The following is a 27,656-nucleotide window of genomic DNA, read 5'->3' on the forward strand; positions in this document are numbered from 1 at the left end:
AGTACCGTTTCCGCCCTGTCATGCAGAGGGGTTTGCACAGAGGTTTTGCACACTTGCTCTGAGCACGCCATGAATTTCCCGTTTCATGCGCCAGGAACAAAGCCGCTCTCGCTTCTGCAAACCGCGCACGGCAGACATTGACCACCGACGCGGGGCTGCCACTTTGACCACCGGGGTCCCCCCCGCTCGCCGGACCCATCGCTAGGCCCTGCGGCAGCACGGCCCAGCCCACGCCCACCGACCAAAGGCGAAAAACGAGGCGGCTGCCACGGCCGCAGGCTCCCCGGCCGGCGGGGGGCGGCTCCCCTCCTCTCCCCATCCCGCACCCGCGGCGAGGCCCCGCCGCCGCTCCCACCCGCCCTCACGGGCCTCGCGCCCTCCCCTCAGCGGCAGCCCAATGCGCGGGGGCGGCCGAGGCGCGCGCGGCCGGCGCCCGCCGCTCCCTCGCGAGAGAGGCGCCGCCGCCCCCGCCCCGCGCGCCCCTCCCCGCCCCGCCCCCCGCGCGCGCAGCCCCGCCTGTCCGGCTGGGCTGCGGGCGGGCCGGCGGGCGCGCAGCGCTGGGAGCAGCCATGATGGTGGGTCTCGGGGCGGCCGCGGGGCTGGGGCGGGGCCGGGCCGGGCGGGCGTTGTGCGGCCGGGTCGCTAACCTGTGCGCTTTGTCTCCCCTCACCACCACCCACCGCCGCCACCCGCCCCGGCTGCCGGCCGTGCCCCGCCGCGTCCCCCCACCCCCGGCCCGCTCCGCCTCCTCCTCCTCTTCTCCCCCAGCAGGAAGGCTCGGACGACGGCCCAGATTTCCTCTCGGAGGAGGACCGAGGTGTAAGTGCCGCGGGGAGGGGTTAGGGACCCCGGCGCCTGGGGGGGAGGGCAGGGCTGGCCCCCTCCCCCGGGGGCCTCCCCCACCGGGGGCCTCCCCGGGCTGGGCCCGCTGTGGGTGGCGGGGGGGACGCGGGGGACGGTGAGGGTCCGGTGTGCTGGGGTCTGCTGGTGTGGAAATAGCACTGCCTCCCTCTGAAACCAGTCTCTGTGTGCCCCCGTGGTTTGCCTTGAATTTTTCATTCTTCTGTCCCCCAAGTTTTGGAAGGGCAGTTCTTCAATGCTTTTGCTGGAACAGCTTGAGAGGGGGCTGTGGATGCTGCCAGAGATTCCTCTTTTCTCTCTCTCTCGGTGTCCTTCCCTGCTCTGGTACGTGCCCCCCGTCCCCCCGCAGTCACCCCGGCTGTTCTGTGCTCCTGGCCAGGTTGACCAGCCTTGTGGAGAGCAGCACCAGGTTCCATCTTCAATCCTGAGCCAGGCCCTGGGTGGAACAGTCCTGCCCTCTCTCCTCTTTTCAGGCCCCAGAGGTTCTCCCAGAGATGACAATGGGACGTTGACATTGCAGGCGCATGCTGCATAATAAACTCTGTATTGAACAGAAGTTCTGTTGTTGGGACAGGATGCCATGATTATGTTTCTTACTGAGAAAACCTTTTTCTCTTCCCTGCTGTTTCTGGCCTTCGCTTTTCTTCTGACTGCTGCATCCATCTTTCTTTAACTTGCCTGCCTCACTTGAGCAACAAATCAGCTAATCTAGTATAACTCATTCAGACTGATTATCCCTACCGGTTAGTATCTTGAGAACGACTGACTGAGGAAGGTAGGAAATCAGCTTCTGGGTTGCTTAGGTTGCCTTGGCTGTTGCTGGCTACTAAAGTGGCTACACCCAGTATATTAGTAAAAATACAAAATCTGAAAAACACTGTGTTAGTATACCCTTTTGTCATGCATGCCATTCTCAAATATAATGTTAAGTAATAAGTGATTTTTGACTGTATGCATGTGGTAGGAATTGATTGCATTTTGTGTTCCAGCTTATGCCCAGAAATTAAAAATGGAATTCTAGTATTGTATTGTGCCAATTCTGGCCTAATACATTTTAGAGCTTTTGCCTTTAATGATACAGCTACTTTAGTAATAATACTGGATAAAAAAGAGAGAAGGTGGAAATTGTTGTCCTTTGAGCGTCTTCAGAACAAGGACTGAAGCAGTTGTTGATTATGGAGTTATATTTCACATAGGTTGCCCCGGGTATTTAGGAACAGACATTGAAGTGCGCAGTTAAGTTGCCTTTATCTGAAAGTGCAGGTAGAATATAACAATGCAGATCTGATCCTGCGTGAAACTTATTTGTTTGGTTATTAGTTTTCTCTCTAAGGCTACAGGTAGTCAGAGTTCATAAGGTAATTTGAAAGCCTTAAGAAATCCCTTAGCAGTCTTGTTTGTGCTGTTGGACAACTTACATCATCTCAGTTGGCCAAGTGCAGTCTTTTTTTTTTTTCCTTCTTCCCTTCCTATCCCTCCCCCATCTTCATCCAGAACTGAGGAATTAAACCAGAACAGTGTCCTTCTCCTTTCCCTAATTTTTTTAGGTTTCTTATTTTCAGTCACTCTGGGATTTTAATTTTTTCACTGCTATGTAAATCCCTGAGGTTAAAACACAGGTTGTTATCTGCATGATTTTGATTGTGATACAGAAAATCTAATCAAAAGCAATACTGGCAGTCTATTCATGAATGGATTTGCTGTGCTTTAATCTTCAAAACCATAACTTTTTTGTCTTTGTAGCAGTAGTAAAAATAAACATCTTTTCATAAAATGTTTCCCTGGTTCTGATTTGTCGCCTTCCTCTGTTTGCAATGAAAAAACGAGTAGGTCAAGCCTTTACTGGAAAGCACGAATGACAACTTCTGGTTAGAGTAATTGAGCTTTTAGTTTCGAAAATCTTTCCTCTCTAGAATTCAGATATTGCTATGACATCTGTACTTTTAACTCTTGTTGGCCAGCTATAGTTGTGTTAAGTTTAACGTGGGGGTGATGGCATTAAAAGAAGGCTGGAAATTATGCTGACGCCACATAAAACAGTAATTCTCAAGCAATTGTGTTATACCATATGGAGCCTTTTCCGGAGAATTGTAAAACAGAGCACTGAGAATCATCTTTGAGGAAGTAGCAGTGGGTGGTCTGTAGAAGGAACTTATTATAAGCGGTCTGCGTAAAATGAACTTGCGGGAATTGCTTTTCTAAATCTCACTTAGGAAGATACTATTGAGTTCGCTTGGAGTAACTCAGTTCCTGTTGGGCTTTCTTGTGATCTCTCTAACATAAACAATACGTGCTTTGAAAGGTGGTATACTAGTACTGTCTTGTGTGTTTTATATCTGTATAAACTTTAGCCGACTTGGCTAATGCTCTTGTCTACTCGTTTAGGGGAAATGAGCTATACCTTAGAACAGGTCTGCTTGAAACTTAATACCCTGATGATACTTAGTAGTCTTTTGTTGTAAAAGTATTGTTTGTTTCCCTTGCTTTTCGTATTTATCTGCCTGTAAAGAACCGCTGAAGAAAGGGTCCCTTTTCTTTAACATTTTTGAAAGAGCTTACAGTATAGAAATCATTGTTGATAAGGGATGGCACTACCTAGGAATGTAAGGTTTGGTTGTTTCCCTTGTCTCTACCAGGTTCCTCCCATTATCATTTGAAGTATAATTGATCCTTAAGCAAGGGCTTAGGTGCTAAATCCTCTTCTTGCATTGTGTTCTCATTTAGTACTGTAAGGTTGCTTAGCCCTGGTTTTGGCTTCTGGTATTTTCTAGACCCTTTGAATAAAACAGGGGCTTTCTTGGTAGAACATAGGAAACTGTAAAGCAGCTAAATTAAGTTAGCTTTTGTTTCACAAGTTGTTCAGCATTGGTGTAGAGCATGTATCTAAGCGTAAAATTATTGTGCTATGTTGTATGTATTAGATTGCAGGGAAGGGGGGTAAGATACGAAGGAACTGTATCCCACCTCCATTTTTTCCAGAATTTGAGGTACTTTCATTTCTGTTTTCATACAAATAAGATTTTTTTTTTATCCATATCAGGTTTTGTAGCATTTTATTTTTTAATTTTCTACTCCTTTCATGACTAGAAAACCATCCATTGGTGGTGATTTTGTTTTGGAAGTAGTGATGAAGAGATTGCTTAAGTTGTGTGATGATATTGTTTGTGAATTTAATTCCCAGGAATGCAACGTGAACCACTGTGTCACATGAATACATTTAAAGTCCTTCAACTTTCTGATTGTCTTTGACACCTTTCATAAATGCTTCATTACCATTGCAGATTAAAATGTTCCCTGTTGGCAGTCAGGTTACACAGCATAATTTAACATATGATTAAACTCTTCAAAACTGTTACAAACTTAATTCAGTATAAATCAAACAAATAGTCCTTTACAGTTAGTTGTACGTCATGAGTGAAGTTGTCATGTTTAGGTAGTTCTTAATTTTCTCAGTACAGATAAGCATTTTGTTTCTAAAGCTGTGAATAGCGCGTATGGCCAGGGCATGCTGCACTAGAGACTGCATATACACTAGTGACAAACTTGAACAGCTGTTATACCGAGTCCTAGAATTTTGTGCTGTACCACTTTTTTTTAAAAAAAAAAAAAAAGGGAGGGAGGAAAAAAAAGTATTTTAATAGAAATTTGTGTGACCTGCGGAAGACTACAAAACTACTATTTGGAAAATCCATGTTATTTGCTGCGAGTACTCTGTTAATGTGTTCTGGGGGACCAGAGAAAAACAAACAGTACCTGAGACATCGTAACCACTAAGAACTTTTTTACGAGCTGAAAAATGTGGTGTCATGACTTAAGGCAGACATTGGTATGTCAGATTATATTTTTGTTTCCTAAATTAGATGTTAAGCACATTAGAAACTCAGTAGGAGCTAGGAGATTCTGCCTCTGAGAAGTGCTCTGCAATGGATCCTTGCATGGTAACGTGCCTTTGTGAGGCAGTGACCCCCTAAACCTTGGGAAAACAAAACAAAAAGCTATGCCTGAGTCACGTGTGTGAATATGTTACTGTGCAGTGGTTTTAATGATTTCCAACTTTGCTGTAAGGAAAAGCTATTACCAGTTGTGTAATAGCTATTGAACTGTTATATTTTGCTAGCCTAGCAGAATATGCTAGATGGTGTGATTTTTGGTTTACTTTAATACACTAATTCTAAGTTACATTAGCCTGGTTGCTGCTGTGTAAGCAGCAGAGTTGTCTATGCATTGAGGTTAACAAGAAAACCAGAATGGGAGCTGACCGCTGTGATTCTTAAGATAAGGATTAAGATAACTGGTGGAAAACAAGATGTGGCAGTTGATGCTTCTCTCCTAGTGCTGTTCCAGTGCCTTGCAGTGTTCCCTTCAAAATCAGCTCATGTGTAACCTTTGTACTGTGTGTTGCTGGTACTTAAAGCATTTTTTCTGCTTGAGTAGGGACTTCAAAATGTAGTCATGAAAAATTCTGCAGGAAAAAAAAAAATCTGTATCTTTGTATGGCAAAGCATTTATATACTATAGAATGTGATATTTCTAGAAAAAATGCAGCTTCAAAGAAAACAGCATCTCAGTAATAAGTAAGCCTCATGAGCATGACATTGAAATATTTTTTGACAATGTGATTGCAGAAGTTTTCAGAGTTAGCCTTAGTACTCGTGAAAATATTCTGAATGTCTGTTGATCATGATGATGAGATTGTCGTGGGACAAATTGCTGTAGAACAAAAAGGGTGCAAGCGTGAGGGGACTTGAATTTCCAGTTTGTGGTCTCGGTGATGTTCTAGTTTCACTAAGTATACTGTTGAAGCCTTTGGTCCAGTTACTGCCAAACGTTGCAGTGCTCAGATAATCTTACAATTTTTTTTTTTATATTTGATCATTCTCTCATTTTATTTTTGATGTGACTTCAGAATTATTTTGTGAGAGAGTTCAAGTTTCATGCCTTGTGGAAAAAAAATATGCATATTCTTTTGCCATTTCTCGTGCTGATTTTTAAAAGATGAAATCTGTAGTTTGGGATGTTTTGTTTTCTGTTTGTTTTGGTTTTTTTCTTTTTCTGTCTTTTCAGAAAAATATTTCCAAGGAGACTTAGCTTTTTGAAGTTCAGGGTATTTTTTTAAGTTTTCTCAATATATCATGGGAAGTATTAAACAAAAGAATAGTGTAAGACAATGTGAGTAAACCAGATCTTTAATAGCTCTTGCTCCTTTGAAATAGAGGATTACTTTTCTCCTTAAAAGTAACTTTCCAACTGTTAGTACCTCTATAACTACCTTTACAAGTACGTTTACTTACAGCAGGTTGTCAATTCAGGTGAGCAGGGGGAATGAAGAGAAAAATGAAGAGAAAAACCTACTGAACTTGCTGTCTGTAAATGTACTTTGTCTTCTCGATTACTAGCAAGTTAACAATATACAGAAATGATAATAGTGCACTAACAAGGAGTATGGTAAAGGAAATTATTTGTATGGTCACGTGTGCCATGAGGAATACTACTGAAATTTCTTTTTCCACTGGAAAAAATCTTTTAGTGTTAAGGCTTTTTGTAGTCTATCTTCTGTCTTTTAAGGTTGTTCAGCATTGCAGGATCAGGGTTCTTCTCAAGGAAAGAATAAGGGAAATATAATTAACTTTTTTTATTATTATTTTAAGCTAAATAGATTTTTCTTTGTTTAGCTTAGAGCAATAAATGTAGATCTCCAGACTGATGCTGCTCTGCAAGTGGATATCTCAGATGCTCTCAGTGAGAGGGACAAAGTGAAATTCACTGTCCATACAAAGGTAAAAGCCTGGGTTTGTACACTGAATATGTTCGTAATTGTATAGAAAAGAAAGTTTGCTTAAACTGTTTATTGAAGCGCGTGTAACACAATCCAAAGGAAATGAGAAAGTAGCGTTATCTCAAGTTTAAGAGACTGTGTATCTGCAGTGCTTAAGAAAAAGACGGCTAAAAAGTTAAGAGGTTAAAAAACGGCTTAGAAAAAAATCCATGTTCCGTTTTTTGTACTGATGTGTTGTCATGCCATTCCCATGCTTATCATTTGGCCTATTTACAAGTACCTAAATATTCTTCAGTATAGTTTTTTATTACGTTAGCTATGGTTTCAGATTCTAAAAATGTATTTCATAATGGAATTACATTCAAGAATCATTTTTGGTTATTGCTTGTTTATGGCTTTTCTTCTTTTTTTAGATTTGAATGTTTATTGATTGCAGAATCACAGAATGGTTGAGGTTGAATAAAATTTCTGGAGATCATTTAGTCCCTTCTCCTCCCTCACTCCCACCATTAAATCAGGGTGAACCAGAGCACGTTTCTCAGGGCTTGTCTGTTTGGGTTTTGAATATCTCCAAGGGTAGAGACACTACAACCTCTTTGGGCAACCCATTGCAATTGATTGCTGCACTAATTAAGACAGGGGTAATTATTGCAGTACCAACTTTTTTGGTCAAATCCTTACTTGGATGATTGGATTATTTTTACAGGGATATTTTTATTGTTCCTTCAAGGTGTTTTTCATATAGTAAACGTTGTGGGTTTTAGGGGTTTTTTTTTTTGGTGTGTGGGTTTGTTTGGGGGTTTTTTGTTTAGTTGTTTGGTTTTTTTTAATAATCCTTCCTCTTTTTCCCCTTCTAGAGTTCCTTACCAAATTTCAAACAAAATGAGTTTTCTGTTGTCCGGCAACATGAAGAGTTTATTTGGCTTCATGATTCTTTTGTTGAGAATGAGGACTATGCTGGCTATATCGTAAGTATTGCAGTTGTCTTGGTTTACGTGCACTGTTTTCTGTGGACTGTACCAAAAAGCACTTGTGGCTGCTTTTAAGTGCAATGGAAACAGCAGATGTTCATTCCTTCTAAAATCAGATCAGATGCTCTAATACTTCACTTTATGCAATTACACGAAATTAGTGGTTGAAGTGACCTTGGAGGAAAGTTACTGTAGTTGTCATACTTTCTTACCTTTCACTCCTAAAGACTGAGTAGTTCAGTCTGTACCCAAGTGTATTTTTAGTCTACCGCGTTAAAAGTGTGGGAAATAGGTTAACTATATAACTCGCTGGTATTGTTTTTGCAAGCTAATGTTTAACTTAGTTACAATTTCCATGTTGCTTTTGTTTTAGCTGGAATGGCAGAGTGCAGTAACTGAGCTCTAGTAATTAGACTGTTCCAGTTTTCATCATGAAGATCAGAATAATTTTACCATAAATCAGTTGGAGGGGAAATAACCAGCACAAATACCATCTAGAACTACAGAGAACCTTAATATGCAACTTAACTTACGTTTTGAAGTTTGTTTCAGGCTTCCAGGGAACAGAGGTCCCAAAACAGTCACATTATGATATTGCCTATTAAAAATGGGTGTTGCTGTTCCTACTTTAATTAAAAATAGGAATATTTGTCATCTTGGTGTGAAAGTTAGGTATTCATTTTGTGTTTGGGGAGCTGTCTACTGATTCAGAAGGTAAAGGTCTATTTCTAATAGTGAGCACATAATCGTGAATATAATCTGTGATGTGTCATACCATTCTTAAGCTATTTTTTTTTCAGTCAGAAAAGCTATTTGAAGTGACTAGACCTTCAGTGTGGTAATAGCTAGTTTCAGACAGTTGACTGCGTAGATGCTGGATTTTTCTTTTTTGTAATGCATTAATGTAATGGGCAAATATCGGTGAACTAAAATTTAAGCATAGTTTAGCTTTGTTCTGTGTCCCTTTACTGATAGCAATTCAGAATTAGTTTGACTATGGTGTTTTCTCTTTCAAGTTTAAAATGCTATATTACAGGATTAACCTAGAGACTTGTTTACTGTGTGCTTTGTTATTTCAACAGATGTATCTTTAGTGTCAACAGTGCTGTGAGAAACAACTAATGGCTGCAAACAATATGGAATGGACTTTTTTTGTTTTAAAGTTTTGGGGAGTTATAAATGGATGGTGTGAAAACAACTGTGGAATTCTTTTTTTCTTTAAGCAAGAAACGATCCTGACCAAATAAGCTAAACCAAAACTAATTATAAAATAATGATTTCAAGGTTTAATTCATTGTAGTGTGAAAGCTAGGTATTATTTGGTTTCTGTTGCAATTAAAATACTGAAGCCATTAGTTAATTCTTTAGTAATCTTCCAGGACACTTGGCCAAAATTGGTATAGTAATGCAGCATGTCTAACTCATGAATGAGAGAATTTATCCATAAAAACTGTAATGAATGATGAAAGAGAGAGCCATATATTAAAAAGCTGCTGGCAATTTACAGTTCCTGTACTGAATGGATGTTGTTTGACTGAGAAGATGTGCAATTTAAAAAAAAATTGATTCAATTCCAGATTCCACCAGCACCACCCAGGCCTGACTTTGATGCCTCAAGGGAGAAATTGCAGAAACTTGGAGAAGGGGAAGGATCAATGACTAAAGAAGAATTCACCAAGATGAAACAAGAACTGGAGGCGTATGTAGACTTGATTACTACTTTTTTTTTCTTTTTTTTTTCTCTTTTTTTATCTTTTAATGCTGTTTGCTGTCCCATGTTCCTGTTTACTTTAATGGTTCTTTGTGAGATACAGGCTTGAAAATCCAATTGCTACATAACGAGGGTTATCTTAGTGATCATGATCAGAGCCATTAGGAAAATTGTAGAAATAATTTCATGGAAGATATTCTGAAACAGGGAAAAAAATCAGCTTGTTCTTGAGCATTCTTTTATAAGGAAAAAACACAGAACACCTGCAAAGGGATGAGTTTATACATGTAGTGATTGAACTAGGGATTTTTGCATGTGGTTGGTACGGTAAACATAGATGCCAACCTTCTGTTCCCCAAGAAATGTGGAGATTCCTAGAAAATACTTTCTTTTGACACTCCCTTATTTTGGACAAGGAGAATATACTTCCTGAAAATAGTATTTTCCCTTCCTGTGAATTTAATGTGTATTGAAATATCTGCTTTAAGGCTTTTGGTCCATATTGAGTTACGCAGTGAAGTTTCTCCTTGCTTCATCCACTTTCCTTATCATGCATTCACTTCTTTGATCTTTTTTCTGTCATTGGTTTCAGTTTTCAAGTGTATATTTACGCTGCTTCTAGACTGCTTCTATCAAGAGCTCTGAATTGGCAAGAAAAGTACATAGAACTCTTAGAACTGCTGTTTTCCCTCTGAACTCCAGCTGCTGTGAGCAAATGTCTTAAAAAGCTCTGTATTAGTGTTATGTACAATGTAATTTATAGCAGAGTAGATATACACTTCATATGCAGAAAACTGGAAATTTAGCAAAACACTATAGACTTTAAAGAATCTGTGGTTTTCCAGCGGCCCTGATCATGATTCTCTTGTGGTCTGGTTAGGGGTTGGATAACACAGAAAACTTTGGGTTTCTTCTACTGCCACCTCCATCCTCTGCATCCTCCTTTTTTGTCTTCACTGAATGACTACTACTCTCACTGAGATCAAACATCTCCCAACACTGGCCCTGCTGGTTTGCTGGTATGTAAATCTTAACCTCCTTGCACACAGTGGAAGCAAAAGTGTTGATTATCATTTCACTGTTTGACCTCAGAATGGGGAAAAGAGATCCTTCCTCATTTCTAGACAAGTTACCCCTTATTCATTGAATTTGCAAAGCAAAATGAATTCTAGCAAACTTGTATTGATAAGAATGCCTTCTTCTTAATTAAATCACAAATGAGTAATTGCTTTAAAGTTGAGTTGGATGAACCGGGCAGCTATGTGATTGTCATGGTTAAATGTGATTTTTTTTTTCTTTTTTTTTTGTTGTACCTACCAAACGCAGCACTTAATTTCACTTTTAGAACCTCTATGAAGCAAGACAGCCCAAAAAGGCTAGGTCCTTTAACATGGAATAAAAGACTGCTATCTAAAGAGCTAACAAAACTACATGAACATTTAAATAAGTAAGGAGGGTGCAAATAGGCAAGGGGATGGAGATGGGGAGGAAGGAATTTGCACATCAGCTACATAGTGCCTAGTGACTGTAGTCTGTATCTCAATTTCTTGATTTTGGGGGAGCTGGGGAAACGACAATTAAATGAGGTTACACTTTCAGCAAACCAGTCGGTATTAGCTAGCCTTAAAAATTAGAATGCGTTTGTTGAGTCTTCATTAAAAGTCTCTCCATAATACGGTAGGGCTTCAAATTTCCCCCTGGTATTAACATTGTACTATTTATTTATCAATACATCAAATATTGGAGTGATAACCTCTACTATATTGGCTTATAATTTTGTATCCTTACTGAGGATCTCTTAAAGCTTCTCACTAGGCTTATCTCAAACTTTATTGCTTCACATGAAATTCTTATGTATGTCTTGTTTCTTGTTTTCAGTGAATATTTGGCAATATTCAAGAAGACAGTTGCAATGCATGAAGTGTTTTTGTGTCGCGTGGCAGCGCATCCTATTTTGAGAAAGGATTTAAATTTCCATGTATTCTTGGAATATAATCAGGATGTGAGTATTGGAAACTGAATTGCTGGCGAGAGAAATCAAGATGTACTTTTATGGTAGGATGGAAAACTGATTAAGAGGGCTTTACCTCCTGGAGCAAATTGCATCAATTCCTTCATACCAGACATATTTGTATTGTAAAAGTTAGAAATTCATTTAGTCTGTATGAGTTCATTTTTTTGCCACCTGGGGAACCAAATGCACTATGTGCTCTAGCCTCAGCATTAAAAATATTCATGAGAATCCAATATGTTTTGGATTAAATAGATTAGCTTTTGGTGGTGACTTCACGTGATGTTATACCTGTCCACTCTTTGACTGAATTTTATGATTTATTTTATTTTGTGGGGAAGGATGATGCAACAAAGATGGAATGCTAATATTTAGGATTTGGAACTGTGGTTTAAATTCTGTTGCTAACAAAACTAGAGAGGACTTCTAATAAAATATTCTGATAAGTAAAACCCTTTGGTTAATAATGTAGGTGAAAACTTGGTTAATTTTTTTCCTAGATATTGGACTTGTGTGGCTATACACATATTACATACTGAGTTGCTATCAAATTTTGAGTTAATGGAGAGGACTTCATGGATTCATAATAACTCTTTGGTGTTGGAGTTGGTGGTTGCTTGTATTCTGCAACCAGTTTTTAGTTGCTTTTTAAAATTGCAGAAATCAGCATTGAATGTTGAACAAATCAAAATTACAAAGATTGGCTCAACTGAGTGCATGTTTAACTTCAAAATATCTTGTTGCTTGATGTAGAAATGCTTACTAGTTCAGGAACTCAGTTTACCTAAATTGGTCAAGTTTAGATGGACAGGAAGAGTGTGAGGAGGCTGAAACCAATGTTATCCTCAGTGCAGTGACTGGGAAATGGTTCTGTAGTTTCTGAAAGTCAAAGATCTGCCATTCTACACTGAAAAGAGCAAAACCTGGTTATATTAGGTTAACTCAATAGCTATACTGTGCAGGATAAATACTGTTATTATTGGCAACTGAAATGTACGCCTTGTACATTTGGTGTTATCTGTTTTTTTTCTTCCTGCAGTGGTATTTTAAGTCTAGTAAATGAGGTAGTCTCTCATTCTGGGTGCACGGTGCTCTGTCCCCATTAATGCAGAGTGTAAGACTAAGCAGAGAGCAGGAAAACTGGTTTAGGAGTAGCATGTTGTGGTATATAGCTCTATTTGTTTATTTTTTTCTTAAAACTTTTATTGCTTCCAGAAAATGAACTAACTTGATAAATGAACTTGTTTTTCAGTTGAGCGTTCGTGGGAAAAATAAGAAAGAGAAACTTGAAGACTTCTTTAAAAATATGGTTAAATCAGCAGATGGTGTCATTGTTTCAGGAGTAAAGGTGATTACTGCTTACATTTCAAGATTTAAAATGTGTTAACATTATTGTCCCCCTTTTTTAATGAAGCAGAAATTTGCAAAGCTACAAAAAAGGGATTTTTGTAGCAGTGCAACTTAAGAATGAGGCAGAGCGTGGGACGTAACGTGTGGCCCTGGATGCAAGATAATTGAGAGCTGTCTGATTTTTTTCTGTGAAAGATGGCTTTCGGTACTCTTTCCCCTGTTTTATGAAATTAAACATTTTTTTAATCTGTAGATAGTTGATCTGTCTGTTCTGTCCTGTTATTTTATATAGTGAGAAGGTATTAGCTTTGACAACTGCTGCAGCTCAGAAGGTACTAACGCAGTGTGAATTTTACCAGCCTTGTAAATACATTCTACTGTTTCAAAGCTAAGAGCAGCAGCAGAGGTGATACTGTTTTTCCCAGTAGATGCAAGAATGTAACTGAGACAAAAAAAAAAAGGAATGAAAAAAAAATGTAATGAAAATTTAATTTAATTTTGACTTTTCCTAAAGTTGAGATATTTTTTATAACAAGCATAAATTCTGCGAAAGATTATTTTGATCTCCTTTCTTTCTAGTGGTAACTTTCAATTTGCAAGCAAATTAGAGGGCTAAAGTTCCTAGTTGTAAAACTTTGAGCTTTGAAACTGGTGGAAAGTGGATTAATTGTGACTTGGAGAAAAATATGAAACCAGCAGTTTTCATAAGTACATTGTTCAAACCCATATTGTAGACTATTCCATGGTACTGAGCATCTGTGCTATTTTAGAAGGGTTTTGTGAATAAATATAAACCAAATATCTAAAATTGTAATATGGAAAATATTAAAACTTTACCTGCATTTACCAACTCGAAAGAAATCTGTCATTAAGATCAGTGTTCCTGAGCTAGGTGTTCATATCGTCTCTGCTGTGACCCGCAGCATCTGTGCAACTGGGTGTCTTTCTTCCCCCTTCCCTTTTTCTAGGTAGATGTCCTTTTATTAAGTCCTTGACATTTATTCTATTTTTCTGTCACCAAAGTGGTAGTTAGTAGTGAAATTATTTCCGTCACTTCAGGTTTAGTTACCTAGACCTTTAAGGTGCTTGTTGCAAATTCTTGATTCTTAATAAATTCTTAATAAACTTCAGATCATGATAAAATAAATTAAGAAGAAATCAGTTTATATAAATGATGTTTTAGACAACAAAAATAGATTGCATTTCATGTCACAGCAATATATCTGAAGTTACTCTGCAATTGCCCTGTACAGTGAGTGAAATCCTGTTTGTTTTTTTTTTTTTGTAGGATGTGGATGACTTCTTTGAACATGAAAGAACATTCCTTGTAGAATATCACAACCGAGTCAAAGATGCTTCTGCCAAATCTGATAAAATGACAAGATCACATAAAAGTGAGTTCTTTTTCTAGGGTGAAAATAGTACTAGTTAATGTATACAGAAGTGATTTGTGGGGAGCAGTAATTTCTAGTTTTCTTTTTGCATGTGAAAAATGAGTTAATTTCTCCAAGTGTAGTCTTCGAATAGTCTAAAGAAGCTTAATCTGACTTTCAAAGTTCAGCCTTTGCTGTAATAGACTAGAAGGAGTAAGAACAGCCTGAAGCGACACTGAAGATATCTTGATTCTTCATGCTGTCCCGTTGAAGAGAAACACACTTTATGTAATAATATTTCTTCGAAGTCTGAGTCTTAGACTTTAAAGTGTAAAGGTGGGTAATAACAGCAGTATATGTGATTTAACTCCCAGTGAAGTTGCTCTGGATTGGATCAGTTTGCATTCATGAGAGTGCAATTTCTTGGCACACTAGGCATTGCGTTACCTTGCTGAGCCGCAAACTCCTCTTCGGGCCATTGGTTGTAGTCTAGGAAATTAGGTTTCCATTTTTCAGCCTTTTAGAATGGAGACTGGAATGTGTATATTCACTAGCCTGATTTGCAGGACCCCTTTTCTTACTGAGGTGAGATTTTTTCCACTTAGCTATTGATTTCTCTTCTTGAGCTGAGGGCTAGCTAATGTGATTTCTGGAAGCTTTAGGTAGTCTTCTCAAGTGCAGCGCATTTATTTGAGAAAATGGAAAATCTTTGGTTTAGGACTACTGTGTTTGGTTTAGGATTACTGTATTTTGAGACGCTCAGAAAAAGGTTGACCTTTAGTGCCCTTGATTTTAAGTTTTTGTGCCTTAGATAAATCAAAATTGAACTACTAGATTCTCTCTACTTTCTCGAAGTTTGTGTCTGATTCACAGATTCTGTCTTTCCTTTCTACAGTAATACAGTTGACACAAAACCAGGCCACAAATCTTTTATGAATCTCGATTGGTAAGGACTCTAAAGTGGATGTTGAATGAGACATTAAACCAAGAATTTACTGAGCTCTTCAGATGCTTCTCTTGCTGTTGTATGAAGACTGAGTCCTTTGTAGCTTTAGTGCCTATGCTAGGAGGTGGGGAAAGTCAGTTATGGTTTAATGAAGTACTAAGTGACCTTGTGTCTTCATTGAGTTCCCATCTGAAGTGGTTTCTGGTGTTTTGTTTGCTCTCTTAAAATGAAAATTGAACCTCGTTCATGGTAGTTAGGTACCAAACTTCAGGTAGTGAGACGGCCTTTCACGTTGTTTGTAGAACCAGGAAAAATGGTAGAAATGAGATTGTAGAGGATCTGATGGGAAAGGATTGATCAAACTCGTGACAAAGCTTCACTGGTTTTCAGACTCAAATCACCTAGGATGTTTATTAACAACTTTTATCAAACTGCGAATTGGGACCAATGGCACCTTTTGAAATCCTGGCTAAAGCAGGAGAGCAGTGACCTGGGAAAGCCCGTTTTGGAAACTGGCAATCTGCAGTTTATGGATAACTTATGATTGACAGAGCAAAGATACTGACTTCCTATTTCCAGCAGAAAATCTATTTTTACATTTAAATGGGAGGAATAGAAGGGGAGGTTAATGGCTTCCTAATACTATTCTTCACTGTAACCAATCAACTGATGCTCTTGGGATGTATGGAGTAATGAATTGGGTGGAAGGTGACCCAATCAATCTGTTAAAACAAGGTTGTGTTATTTAAAAAAAAAAAAAAAAAAAGATAATTCCGCTTAAAGGCATATAAACTTAAAAAATAGCAAGCAAGTATATTTTCCTATTCATTGCTTGGATCTGTTAGCATTTTCATCATCCATTGAGTTTATACTAAAAGCTCTTTAAAAAAGCTATCTGTGCAAAGATTTGATTTTTATCATTACTATATAGCAATTCCTCACTAGTCAAGTTACGCAGCCTTCTTTACAAACCCTGCTTCTAATTTCATTGTTTAAAATGCTTTAACACTAATGTTACTTCAACCAGTGACCACTTGTTGATGAGGTGAGGGTTTCTTGAAAACTAGATGTGTGCTAGAAAAGGTGCTGTGCGTATAGCACTGTGTTTTGGTAGTTTGGAGTTTGTATTCAGTTTACTACTCTCAAGCATACTGCCTTATTCTTCATTACTGTTAGGCTGTGATTTTTTTTCCAAATAGCTTTATACTTTAGATTCAGACTTTAGACGTTGAGTTTGTACATCTCCAAAATAAAACCTAACACAGTTGCACAATAAATTTACTCAGCAGGTCCTAATTGTATTAAATATCCCCAGATAAATTGCAGACTTCCCGGTTTGGTGAGAGCACCGTGTTTGTTGTGTGAAGTTATCCTTCATAAAAAGTGACATGATTGAAATTTTATTTCTGCTTTTGTGTTAAAGCATGTTCCTTTTAGAAAAACATCCACTCTCGAAGAAAGAGAAGAACTTCAAAATTTTCAGGAAGTGGAATGAAATAGTAAAACAAGTGCTTGTTTGTTTTTCTAGATGTGGCGGATGACTATAATAGAATTGGTTCTTCATTATATGCATTAGGAACGCAGGACTCCACAGATATATGCAAGTAAGATATTGTTAATAGCTTACGGGGGAATTTGCTAAGTAGCAGTCGTAATGGTGGCCTGCTGAGGTAGCAGGTAGCTCTCCTGTTATGAGAAAACCATAATTTATTATAGTTGTATCACATTAAGAGATTTTCTTCTCTCGTATTTCATTTCAGTAACACACTGCTTTGATATTTTTGCTGTAATATTTGTCTGGAAAAAATGCTGTTTTCTGCATTTTGTAGAAAATTACACAGATGAGGTGGAAGAGTCCTCATAGAATAAGGAGAAAAGCCCACTCTTTCACTAGCATTTTTTTAAGCGATTGGACATACACAGCAAGAACAGGTCTCAGTCTGAGTATACGGATTTTTGTGGGTGTTCCCCGTACCAACATCTTGAAAAATAGTTTTGCTGTTCTGGCATTTTTACTGCCTGTAGGAAAAGAAAAGAATCTACAGAGATCCCTAAAACTTTGAAAATAGAAGAGGGTCTCTATGTACAGATGTTTGTCCTTTAATCTTTCAGTGATTTGCTTGAATATGAAGTTTGGTGTATCTGAAAGTAAAACTTAGTTAACTAGCTGAAAGATGTGGATGCTTGTGAACGTGTACATGTATTAAGAGTTAGTGTGATGACAGGTAGATGACTATGAATGTTAACTTATTTTTATTAATTTACCGGAATTACAGTGATACGCCTCCAAACATAGTGGTAGCTTACATATTGATTACTCTGATTATAGTATTGAGATTTGATGTAGTCTGTTAGGATGTGTCAGGAATCATGCCCGTCTTCTGTCAAAATAGTATGATTTGACTGTAATTCAGTGTGCTGTTATACTGAACCCTTGTATTATCTCTTGGGATGAAGATGTGCCGTATTGTTGCTCAGTCTCCCTGAATTCAAAGTAGGGCATGTGTCATGTTTACTGTGTGAAGAAAAGTACATTCAAATTTGAGTGAAGGACGCTTGATAATAGTGCAGGACCATCACCCAGGGTGGTGGTGTTTGGGGTTTAATTCACAGAAGCATAAAGAATCCCCGAGGAGCTGTGCATTTATTCTTTAGTAAAAAACATCCATCCGTTATGCTTTGTTTGTCCCTTACCTTTTCTTAAGTAGTACAATTCCCAGATGTTTGAAGTGCTACAATTTGGAACTATTATGTTTTCCAAGTTCTGTGAATTACAGTTCTAAGCAGTGTCTTTACAGGCTTTATTGCCTGACACAGATTAGATTTTAAGTTCAAGAAAGTAATTAGACTGTTCAAATTAATGTTGTAATATAAGCTGTTTCCTTTGTGCAGGTTTTTTCTGAAGGTATCAGAGCTATTTGACAAAACAAGGGTATGTACTATGAAACCTTTTTGGATATATTCTTTGTGTTCATCCTGGAAGTGGCAGGACATCTTGTGTCACGTAAACATTAATGCGTGGATGTTTTATGGATGCTTCTACGTGAAGCATTTAAGCAATGTGTGGTGGGGAATGGAAAAGCATAAGATTTCAGTCATCTGTTATGTAAAATGATTGATCCTTAGGGGTCTTCAGTCTACTAAACATTTCTAGGCAGTCTTTCTGTCTTCCGTGTAATGCACTAGTAAAGCTGCTGTTCCTCTAAAATGCTTAGAGGTCTTCTGTACTTGTTATGGAAAAAAGAAACGTAGTCCTTAATCCAAAAAACGGTGGTCATGCTGCTTTTTCCTGGAGCCAAGGTCTGTTTCTGCAATTATTCGACTCAGAAATACTATTGCTGATGCTCCTAACCAGATTTTCAACTGTCTTGTCTCTTTTGCCTTATTTGTTTGGCTTGGTGGAGCAGAAGGCGCACGCTACATATCAGGAAATCTTTTGAATGAAAAATGTGTGTGTTTCTGAAACACAGACAGTTGTATCTGCATAAATGCGTACTTTGAAGAAAATGAGGTTAACGGAATTACTTGCTTTGACCTAAAATATTGTCTCTTAGATATTTTTTTTAAAATTAAGATTTAAAAAATGTACTTGCAGACTCTGTTTCTAAATTCACAGAAATGTCCATTTTAAATGCAAGCAAGTAAGTTTATAGGTATTTTGGACCATTTAATACATGCAGTTACACAACTAGTCTGCAAAGATGCCTTAAAAATTTGTTTTTCTTTGATCTCAAAAACAACACAAAACTTCTTGTGCAACTCTTTATACTAGATAAGTTTTTGTTTCTCTGCTGTTTTCCTAGTGTATGATACATATAATTGAAATTGGGAAGAAAGCATTGTTTAAAATAGAAAGCTAGTTGTCAATTACTGCTCACACAGTAGGTTATTGCTTACATTTTAATATAAAATCCTAATACTGCTTCTCATGATGCATCTTTAAGTATTCTGTCACAAATGCACAATCTTAGTTTTTATAAAAGACGATCTGTCATGTACTGTTGTATATTTTGTGGTGTATTTACATGATAAAAGTGAATACCCAGAGTCTGGATGTTTTTTAAGTTGATGCTCGCTTTTCCTTTTTTTCCAGAAAATAGAGGCCCGGGTATCCGCTGATGAAGATCTTAAACTTTCCGATCTTCTGAAATATTATTTAAGGGAATCTCAAGCTGCTAAGGTGAATTTATGCTTTTTCTGTTCAGTGAAATAGTGTTTCTTTAATAAAAAAAAAAAAAAAAAGAGAGAGAAGGGATCATCTTGAGAAATATACGGTAGTTAGGTTAAAATATTGCCACCTCTAGCCTGCAATTTCTCCCTCAACTATAAGACCTGGATCTCAGTTGTATGTAAGGAGTGAAAACGCAGTTGCTGACTGTGCAACTGACTATTTGGAACTATGTGATCCACTTATCAAGGCTAGGTTGTGCAGTATAATTAAAAACAGCAGAAGAGCTGTTGGTGAATTGTTCATGTGTTTGCAGTGTGTTTGCTGCTTGTAGACTGCAAGGAAGCCTACTTTTTTGTTAATGTTAAAAACGGAAACTCCAGATTCTCTGCAAGTGCTGATACAAAAAACACGTGGGCCAAATTTGATATTCTATACCTACAGAAAATGCCATTCTTAGTGTTGCTTCATGTAAGATGATTAAGCAACATGATGGCAGGAGGAAGCATTTGACAGAAAGTATCTGTAGTTAGAAGATCACAGCAGTAACCGTTGCACAAAACATGCTACTGCTGTTTCTTGGGCCCTGTGTGTGTTTCCGAAACATAATCTAAATATAGTTTGTTTCTAATTGAAGAAGCTGTGAAATTTCCAATAATTTGCCCTTCTTAGGCTTTTTGGAGTATCATCTAAGCCATCTGGTGCTAGCTTCATTCAGACAAGATGCAGACCAAATGAGATTAAATTACGTCTCCAGTAAATTACATCCAGTACGGACATTCCTGTGTCGTACAGGATGAAGCAAAGTGAATGCAAATAACTTAGAACTGAAATACAGCAAGAAAGACTAAAATGAATCTGATTTTTTTTTTTTTAATTACTTGGTGTATACTAAAATTCTTGGGTAGATTCTTGTTAACTCTACACCTCCTTTATACTTTTTTGTAGGATCTCCTATATAGAAGATCTAGGTCACTAGTGGATTATGAAAATGCTAATAAGGCATTGGATAAAGCAAGAGCGAAAAATAAAGATGTGCTGCAAGCTGAAACTACTCAGCAAATATGCTGTCAGAAATTTGAGAAAATATCTGAATCGGCAAAACAAGGTATTTGGGTGGTCTTTTGATCCTATGTTACTACTTGAAAATTAACAGATTTTAGGATACTGTTAATGAGAATAGATTTTTGTTTTGTTTCGTAAGCAGAACTATTATCTTTTAATCAGTATTTACTTATTTTAGAAAGATCAAACGATATTTTCCTCTGGCTCCTCATAGCTCCATTAGGGAAAGCAAAGTCTAGATGCAAATTGTTTGTTAACCACTTTTTTTATATGAATAGGATAGAATACAAAACGATAATTGCCAGCAGTAAACGCAAACCTCATCTTTTAAAGTATTGTTGAATTTCCCCTTTTGGTCTCATGCGTTCTTCTGTGAAGGCAGCAGTCTGTTGCAGAGATGATACTACATTAGAAAAGGGAGGGATCATGAAATGAGATTTCACTGAAGTTGCAGAGTTACAGTAGTTCTAGAGAAAAAGAACCATATTTATGTGTTGCCTTTTTCCTGGAAACTTACTCTCTTTTTTTGGGCTAAGATTGTTGTGAGTTAGTAGTCATCTGACTCATCATTTGGGGCACGTTTGCTTGAGGTTTAAACACTCTGCTCTTCTGGTTTTATCATTTAAGATAGCCAGATTTACAGGGTCAAAAACCTAATGATTCCTGCAAGTGAGACAGTGGAGGATGAGTGATCCCTTTAGCCTCAAAGGTATATGCATAAAGCACACTTGCTTCCTCTGTTCTTCATGCTAGTTTCAGTTTAATATCTTCCCTAGAATTTTATATATCAGCCTTGAAGGAACAGTGGACATGGAATAAGAGAATTAAATGTTCAAAAGTGTCCACGTTGCAGTCTTTTGAAAAGAGCTTTGTGTCCACAAAAGGTTAACTAGAAATGAGGAACTGCAATGATGGTTTCCTTTCATCCAACAGCACAGCAGTATCTTTGAGCCTGGAATGTGCTGAGATGAAACTTGAGGGTTTTTTTCTGTTGCCTTCTCTCACCCTTCACCTCTTCCATCCTGAAGGAAAGTCTGTTAACAGTTGAGGACACGAGCAGCAATACCGTGAATGAATCCATTTTTATTTTCTATAGAACTGATAGACTTTAAGACAAGAAGAGTTGCAGCATTCAGAAAAAATCTGGTGGAACTAGCAGAACTGGAATTAAAGCATGCTAAGGTAATTGTGGTCCTTTTTGTCCTGTGTTTCAACTGATTTTAAATATTATATGCTTGAATAACCAAAACAGCTACATCTGTTTTGTGTGATATGCACATCACATCCAAGAAGGTGAATTTGAAGGTAAGCATCATCGACAAAGTTGAACTTTCTTGAATAATAGAGAAGAAAAAAAAAAGTATAGGTGAAATATCTCAGAGAGAATGGTATGCTTGAGGTGCCTTTGGAAAACTCATCTCCTTGAAGACAATTTTGGCGTCAGTTTTGTTTCTCTAGCTCTTTGATATTTATAGCTGCACAGTTTGAATACCTCCCTATTTATAAAACCTCATCTTGCCATTTAACTGTGAGATAGGAAGTGGTTTCTCCTGTTATCCACATGTTGGGGACTTGATATCTAGGATAGGCTAACTATTAAGCATGAGATCACACAGGCCTGTCTGAAGTCAGATCAGTGAGTATGCTTTTTGAACCTTTAAACTATAATGTGCTAACAACAGAGGAACGTTGCAGATAGCCTCTTCAGTAAAATAATTTTTTTTTCAGGAAAAAAGCTTTTAGGGGGCCTGTACTATACTTAAATTTCACAATGTAATTAATTCTTTTAATCCATACAAAATTAATGTTTGTGGTTAAATCAGGTTAGCTACTTTGATTTCATAGACAAGTACAACGGTCTCTTTAACAGTCCCATAGCAGAAGGCAGCTTTCTTTAAAAAGTCAACTCTTTAGCATTTTGCATTCTCATCACAAATCTGAAAGTGTGTTGACTGCCAAGCTTTGAGTTAACTTGGAATATATGTGTTGAAAGGACTAGTTAAGAGGTGTGTAATATTGCTGAGGTAACTTGTTGCTGCTTTATACTCTTTTCAGTAGTGTTGATGGTGTCATTCTTCATTCTGCCAAACCCATTGGTTATAGAACTAATGCACTGTAAAAACGGTTGTTCTGGTGACTTTTTTTCTTTTTTTTAATCTTTGTACGTGTAAGTTCAGCTTGATGGGATATCTAGTTGGTAAAGTAATCAGTAAGGTCTGGGATACTCGACTCCTTTTCAAATGAACAGTGCTTACTTTAATGCGCTATATCAGAAATTCAACTATATTTTCCCTGAAGTCTTAAAACTTCTCATAACACTTGGCACTGTTCAGCCTTCCTACTTGTCTGTGTGTAACAGCTGTCTATATCCAGCCCTGAGTCTCCCAGAAATCTACACGTTTGGTCATGAATATACTGGTTATGGGTTTTAGTGAAATTAATAGCCCTAACAGTCATACTTGCAACAGTGTTTATTGATTTGCCGTATCATGCTTTAATAAGGCAATGAATCCACAGAGCTACTGTCCTGCTTCAGTCGTTGACTCCTCGTCGCATCTTGGAACTGACTCTTGCTGAAGTCCCCACATGCCTTGGAGTGGAATACTTAAAAAATGTCTCTATCTTCTAAAGTATCCCCGAAGAATCACTTGTATTAACTCTGCGCAAGTCAAAACCTTGTAGTAATATTTTCGTGAATTTTGACAGCTAACAACTGCAGAAGGCAGGGGCAAAATGCTTACTTTCCGTAGCTTTCAACTTACTTGATATGTGCTTCTTCATGTCCTCAGTTTTCCTGGAGGAGCTTGAATTTTTTCAGCAGTTCTTCAATTGTCACCACAGCTTATGTTTAAGACTTAATTTTTCAGATAGTCTGTCTCAGTCTGTGACTTACCTTGTCTTAGTAAATTTACTAACAATTTACTAATAAGGCTGTAATAGAAGCTTTGAACTGTAGTCTTGTTTTTGAAGGTCAGCTTTTTTTTGCTGACCCTTTCACCTACTTTAATCGTGGAGCACTGTAAGATTCACTAGACAGTTTTGAATATTTAAATCTTTACAATTTAAAAGGTCATTTTGACTAAGGGTGACAGTTCTTGAAATGTTAACAAATGCTATGATTTATTGAATGAAAGGATATTTTCTTTCTCACCACATTTGAAAGTTCTGTTTTTTTCAAGGCCTGTGTTTCATATCTATTCAAAACAAGCTACTACAGATGGATCAGTTTGGTTGCTGTGCTTTTACTTCTACAGATTCTGAGTTGGATTATTACAGAGTTTACAAGTGCAATAGATCATGTTTTTCAATTTTATATAATGGGAAATTTTCTCATTAATGCTATAAACCAATGTATTTGAGGATAGTCTTATGGATAGGTTTGTACAGAGTACTGAAGGATGAAATGGTTTGGTGGAGACTGTTGAGGTAGTTCCATAAAAGGAAGAAGGAAGATATGAAAATACTTGGGGTTTTTTTGAGATAGCATTGTGCCCTGATGTCTGAAGAGCAAGGTTAGGGGAATATGAAGGTTTCTTCTTATTCCAGAGAGGATATTTTTATACTTGTTGCAATGCAAATGACGCTCCCATTTCTGGGAGGCTCACTAGCCCTAGTTTTGGCTGGGCTAAGCTGGGATGGTTGTAGACACCTAAAGGAAAGCTCCTTTTTCATGTAGGCAATACATTAATGAAGTCAGATCAAAAGCCCCCTGTTTCAAGTTTCTGGACAAAATACTTTCCCTGAAGCTGCAGCAATCCCTGACTTTATGCTTTTGCAGCTACTGGAAGCAGGTAAAGTTTTAGCAGCCCCAAACTGGGAATCGCTTGGCTTGTCAATGGCATGTGGAGCACAGCACTCCCAGACTTTGCAATGTGACCTGTTACTCAGGCCTAAGTGTTTTTTCCATCAAAAACGTAAACTGGGGTGAGGGGGCTGGGGGCAACAGATAACACTGCTGCAGGCTTTTGCTAAAAGTCTTCTATTGTGTTTTTTTTTGTGGCAAGGAGTACCTCCAGACTAGAGGTTGTGCAGATGCATCTGTCTCTGAATGGTTCTAGCCATGTGGTTTCTGGACTTGGAGTTGCCTGTCACAGAAAGCATGGAGTGAAATCTGATACAGCAATGGGTGCTGGAACTCACCTGAGATGCTGTCTTTGGGAAGAAGTCAGCCACAATGAAGGCTGCTGTGTAACTTGCCGTTAAAAGTTGTTTGTTCTGTGTGGAAAGAAAAACACAAATCCCAAACCACAGACATCACTGCACTGAAGAAGTCACAATGACCAAAGTATCGAGAGAAGGTTCTGAGAGGCAGCTTGCTTTTCCTGAGCTGTATCTGGCTGTGTGGCCCTGGAAGACTGGAGGGTGATAGGGGAATCAAGCTTTTAGTAAATCAAGGGCACTGTATATACAATATTTAGTAAATCAAGGACAGTGTATTTTGTATATACAAATACTAATGCACCTTCTCTGCCCAGCTATGTTTATACTACTTCCTTATAAAATACTTGTTTTAATCTGCTAAATATCCTCTTATCCTTTCCTGGCTGCAGCTCAGGACTTTTGAAAAAGCTAAAAATCAGACTGTGAGTTCAGACTGCTTTAAGTTGATGCAACTGCAAACCACTGCCAGGAAGGATGATGATGACTCTGTTCCTTTGCCTTATGTTGGCACTATTATGTGTGCAGCTGCATAGTAAGATGAAGCTAAAAGTTGCTGTGAGTTTTTCTAAGCTTTAATTTTAGTCTTGTTTTCACAGCATCCCTTATGTCAAAACACATGGTTTTGGCAGGGAGGGTCTGAGGATAAGAGAGAGCTGCTGCTTTATCGGCAGCATGTAGTCTTGATTTACTTAAAACAGCTGCCAGAGTGCAGATGTAGGTTCTGCTTGGTCTCTGACCTATGCTAAACAGATTGATGTTTGTTTTCCTATGGCCATTCTGTCTGACTATCCCTCTAGGTAGCGTTTACCTTCTGTTTTGCTAGCTCTGTGTTTCTTCATGACTTCATGCAGCTGAAATTAATGTAAGACCTGATTAAGTGTTTGGGCATTTAGTGCAAAAGCTGCATTTAAACCTAATCAGTATTTTAAACAGTTGGATTTTGAGGTGTTCCTGTGTTGGATTTCATGTTCAAGAAGGGAGGTTTGATAGCTGGTGAAGCTGCTAAGGTTATAATCACGTACCTAAAGCATTTATAGCCTTGGCTATACTTTTAGAGTCTCTTGACAAATGAATTGTAGCTAAGATAGCCACTTCCTTCAAATAAAAAATAAAAATAAAAAAACCTAAACAGCTCTTTCCACACATACTAATATATCTGCTCTTGCCTCTATGGGCTTTTGTGGAAAAAGAATTTGTTGCATTAGTAGCAACAGATGTCTGTTTGGAACTGACAGAAGAAGGGAGTAAGCAAAATCCAATGCTAAGGAATTTGGTTAAATGCTTTGTCAGTTGTTCCTTCTTTCCTGAAAAGGATGTTTCTGTCACCATGGTTCTGCCAAAAACTGTAATATCTAGAGCTTAGGAGTCTGAGTTGGCAAGAAACACTTTTCTGAATCTGAATTTATACAACTAACTTGAGCTGTGCTTTCTCGAGTAAGTCAAGTACGTCAAATGTTGCAGCCGGAAAGAATAATGGCTCACAGCCTCTATTGTCCTTGATTTATTATCATTTAAATCAGGTTGTTCTTGTGAGCTTTGTAAATTTGATCTAATGAAAATAAAAGATTTTCCTATTCGGAAAATTTCAGTAGACTGGCTGGCTGAGTCTGGAAATGATATATAAAAGACGTCTTGGTACCCTCTTTTCTTTAGAGTGCTACGTAGTGGCCTGTGAATTGCAAATATGCCTCCCAGTGCTGATGGCCAGAAGATTACTGTCACACTTTTGCTATAGGTAGCATGTGCACAGTCCACAATTATACTTCAGACCAAAGGATTCCGTTTGAAGACTAAAGTATTCCTTTTCATTTCTTACTTCATAACAGCCAATAATGAGCTGTTCAGTAATAGAGGCAGATTTATGAATCCTGTACACGTCAAAGATGCGCCACCAACTCCCCCTGCATCTCGTGTATATTGAATTTGTTTGTGTCACGGAATTACAAGCCTTTGAAGTAGCTTGAGACTGTCCTCTGCCAGTATAGGCATAAAAGGACAAGAAGTTGTTGAAGCCATAACTGAAATCACTGTCTTCTGGAGAAGACTGAAAAGGATTCAGTAGACACAACTGTGAATCTTCTACTTTGAGGACTTGAATTCAGTTAATTGCTTAATTGGGATTATAAGAACCTTAATGGGGAATAGAATTACGATTTCTGACTATTTTTGGGGCTGAGGGACAAGTGTCCTTCTGCCTGTCTATCACACATCACTTGGAATGCTTTCAACTGAAAAAGTAAGAATTACAGATTCTTTAGTACTTGTGTGGATTTTTTATCAAGGACATGCAAATCACAGCTACTGATACTGTTTAATTACATGGTTTTGTGTGTTTGAAGTTTTCTTTACAGGTTTCTTTTTGGATCCAAAAAGTTTTTAGAAGGAAGCAGTTTCTCCCTTGTTTATAACTGGGTGTCAAACTGTTTTGCATTTCATGTGAACCTGATAGGAATTACCCTTAACACTGTCAACAGCCTAATGTTGTTTCTTACACAGAGACTTCAGGTTTGGGAACAAATCTAGTACAGCTATTTAATAGTGAATAACCAGTAGTTTGAAGTGATTTAACCGTAAATGAATGCACACAACAATGTGAATACTGTGAATACCGGGGTGTGTTTTTTGGTTTTTTGTTTTTGGTTTTGTTTTTTTTTCTGGAAAGTAAATCCTGGCTTACTTGTTGATCACATTTGCTTAATTCACAAGAGTAGATTTTTAAGTGTCAGTTCTGTAAATTCATTCAGAAATCTGAAAGTCTACCTGTATGTTTTTTATGGTAGAGTGAGAATGCTTTAAATAGGATTAAAAACTGACCTACAGATGTTTGAAAAGAAGGGCAGAATTTAGGTTTAGAGATAAAGCTTGCTTAGTGTTCTGATAGCTCTGGCTCTAATGGCTAAACTCAACTTTAATGGCTCAATCACCTGGATAAGCATGTAAATCATTCTGTCGTCTTTCAAACAAGCATGTCCTTGAACAGTGCTACGAGCTTACATGGCTGCTATGGGGAGGAGGTACTGAGTGCTGTGAACTGGCTCATGCTTCTCGATGAATTCAGTGTACTACTTGAATACTTCTGCTTTGGGAATAATATTCCAGTCACAGAGTAATGGCAATACTATATAAAATATGAAAACTTTGTAACTTTGAACTTCATTGCTGAGAGCGTACTCTGCAGTGAATAGTTTCTGTGGCCAGAATAGATCTCCGTGAGAAACTGGTGAAGAAACATGGAAAAGGGTACTCAGTGCTTATTGTTGAAT

At 38.1% G+C, this 27,656-nt stretch overlaps 1 protein-coding gene across 1 annotated transcript in view; it reads left to right on the forward strand.

The window, feature by feature from the left end:
* Positions 1–509: 509 nt before the first annotated feature.
* SNX6 (sorting nexin 6) overlaps positions 510–27,656 on the forward strand; it is a 28,276-nt gene continuing 1,129 nt past the window's right edge. Inside the window, exons 1-13 of the mRNA XM_063332554.1 lie at positions 510–575; positions 769–819; positions 6,534–6,638; positions 7,495–7,605; positions 9,186–9,307; positions 11,198–11,321; positions 12,583–12,678; positions 13,969–14,074; positions 16,528–16,603; positions 17,892–17,931; positions 19,093–19,179; positions 20,116–20,275; positions 21,329–21,414. Coding sequence (XP_063188624.1) covers positions 570–575; positions 769–819; positions 6,534–6,638; positions 7,495–7,605; positions 9,186–9,307; positions 11,198–11,321; positions 12,583–12,678; positions 13,969–14,074; positions 16,528–16,603; positions 17,892–17,931; positions 19,093–19,179; positions 20,116–20,275; positions 21,329–21,414 — 1,170 coding nt within the window. The 5' untranslated portion in view covers positions 510–569. The remainder of the gene's footprint in view (positions 576–768; positions 820–6,533; positions 6,639–7,494; positions 7,606–9,185; positions 9,308–11,197; positions 11,322–12,582; positions 12,679–13,968; positions 14,075–16,527; positions 16,604–17,891; positions 17,932–19,092; positions 19,180–20,115; positions 20,276–21,328; positions 21,415–27,656) is intronic.

This window comes from Chroicocephalus ridibundus, chromosome 4 (genome assembly GCF_963924245.1).
Source record: "Chroicocephalus ridibundus chromosome 4, bChrRid1.1, whole genome shotgun sequence".
Taxonomy (NCBI): domain Eukaryota; kingdom Metazoa; phylum Chordata; class Aves; order Charadriiformes; family Laridae; genus Chroicocephalus; species Chroicocephalus ridibundus.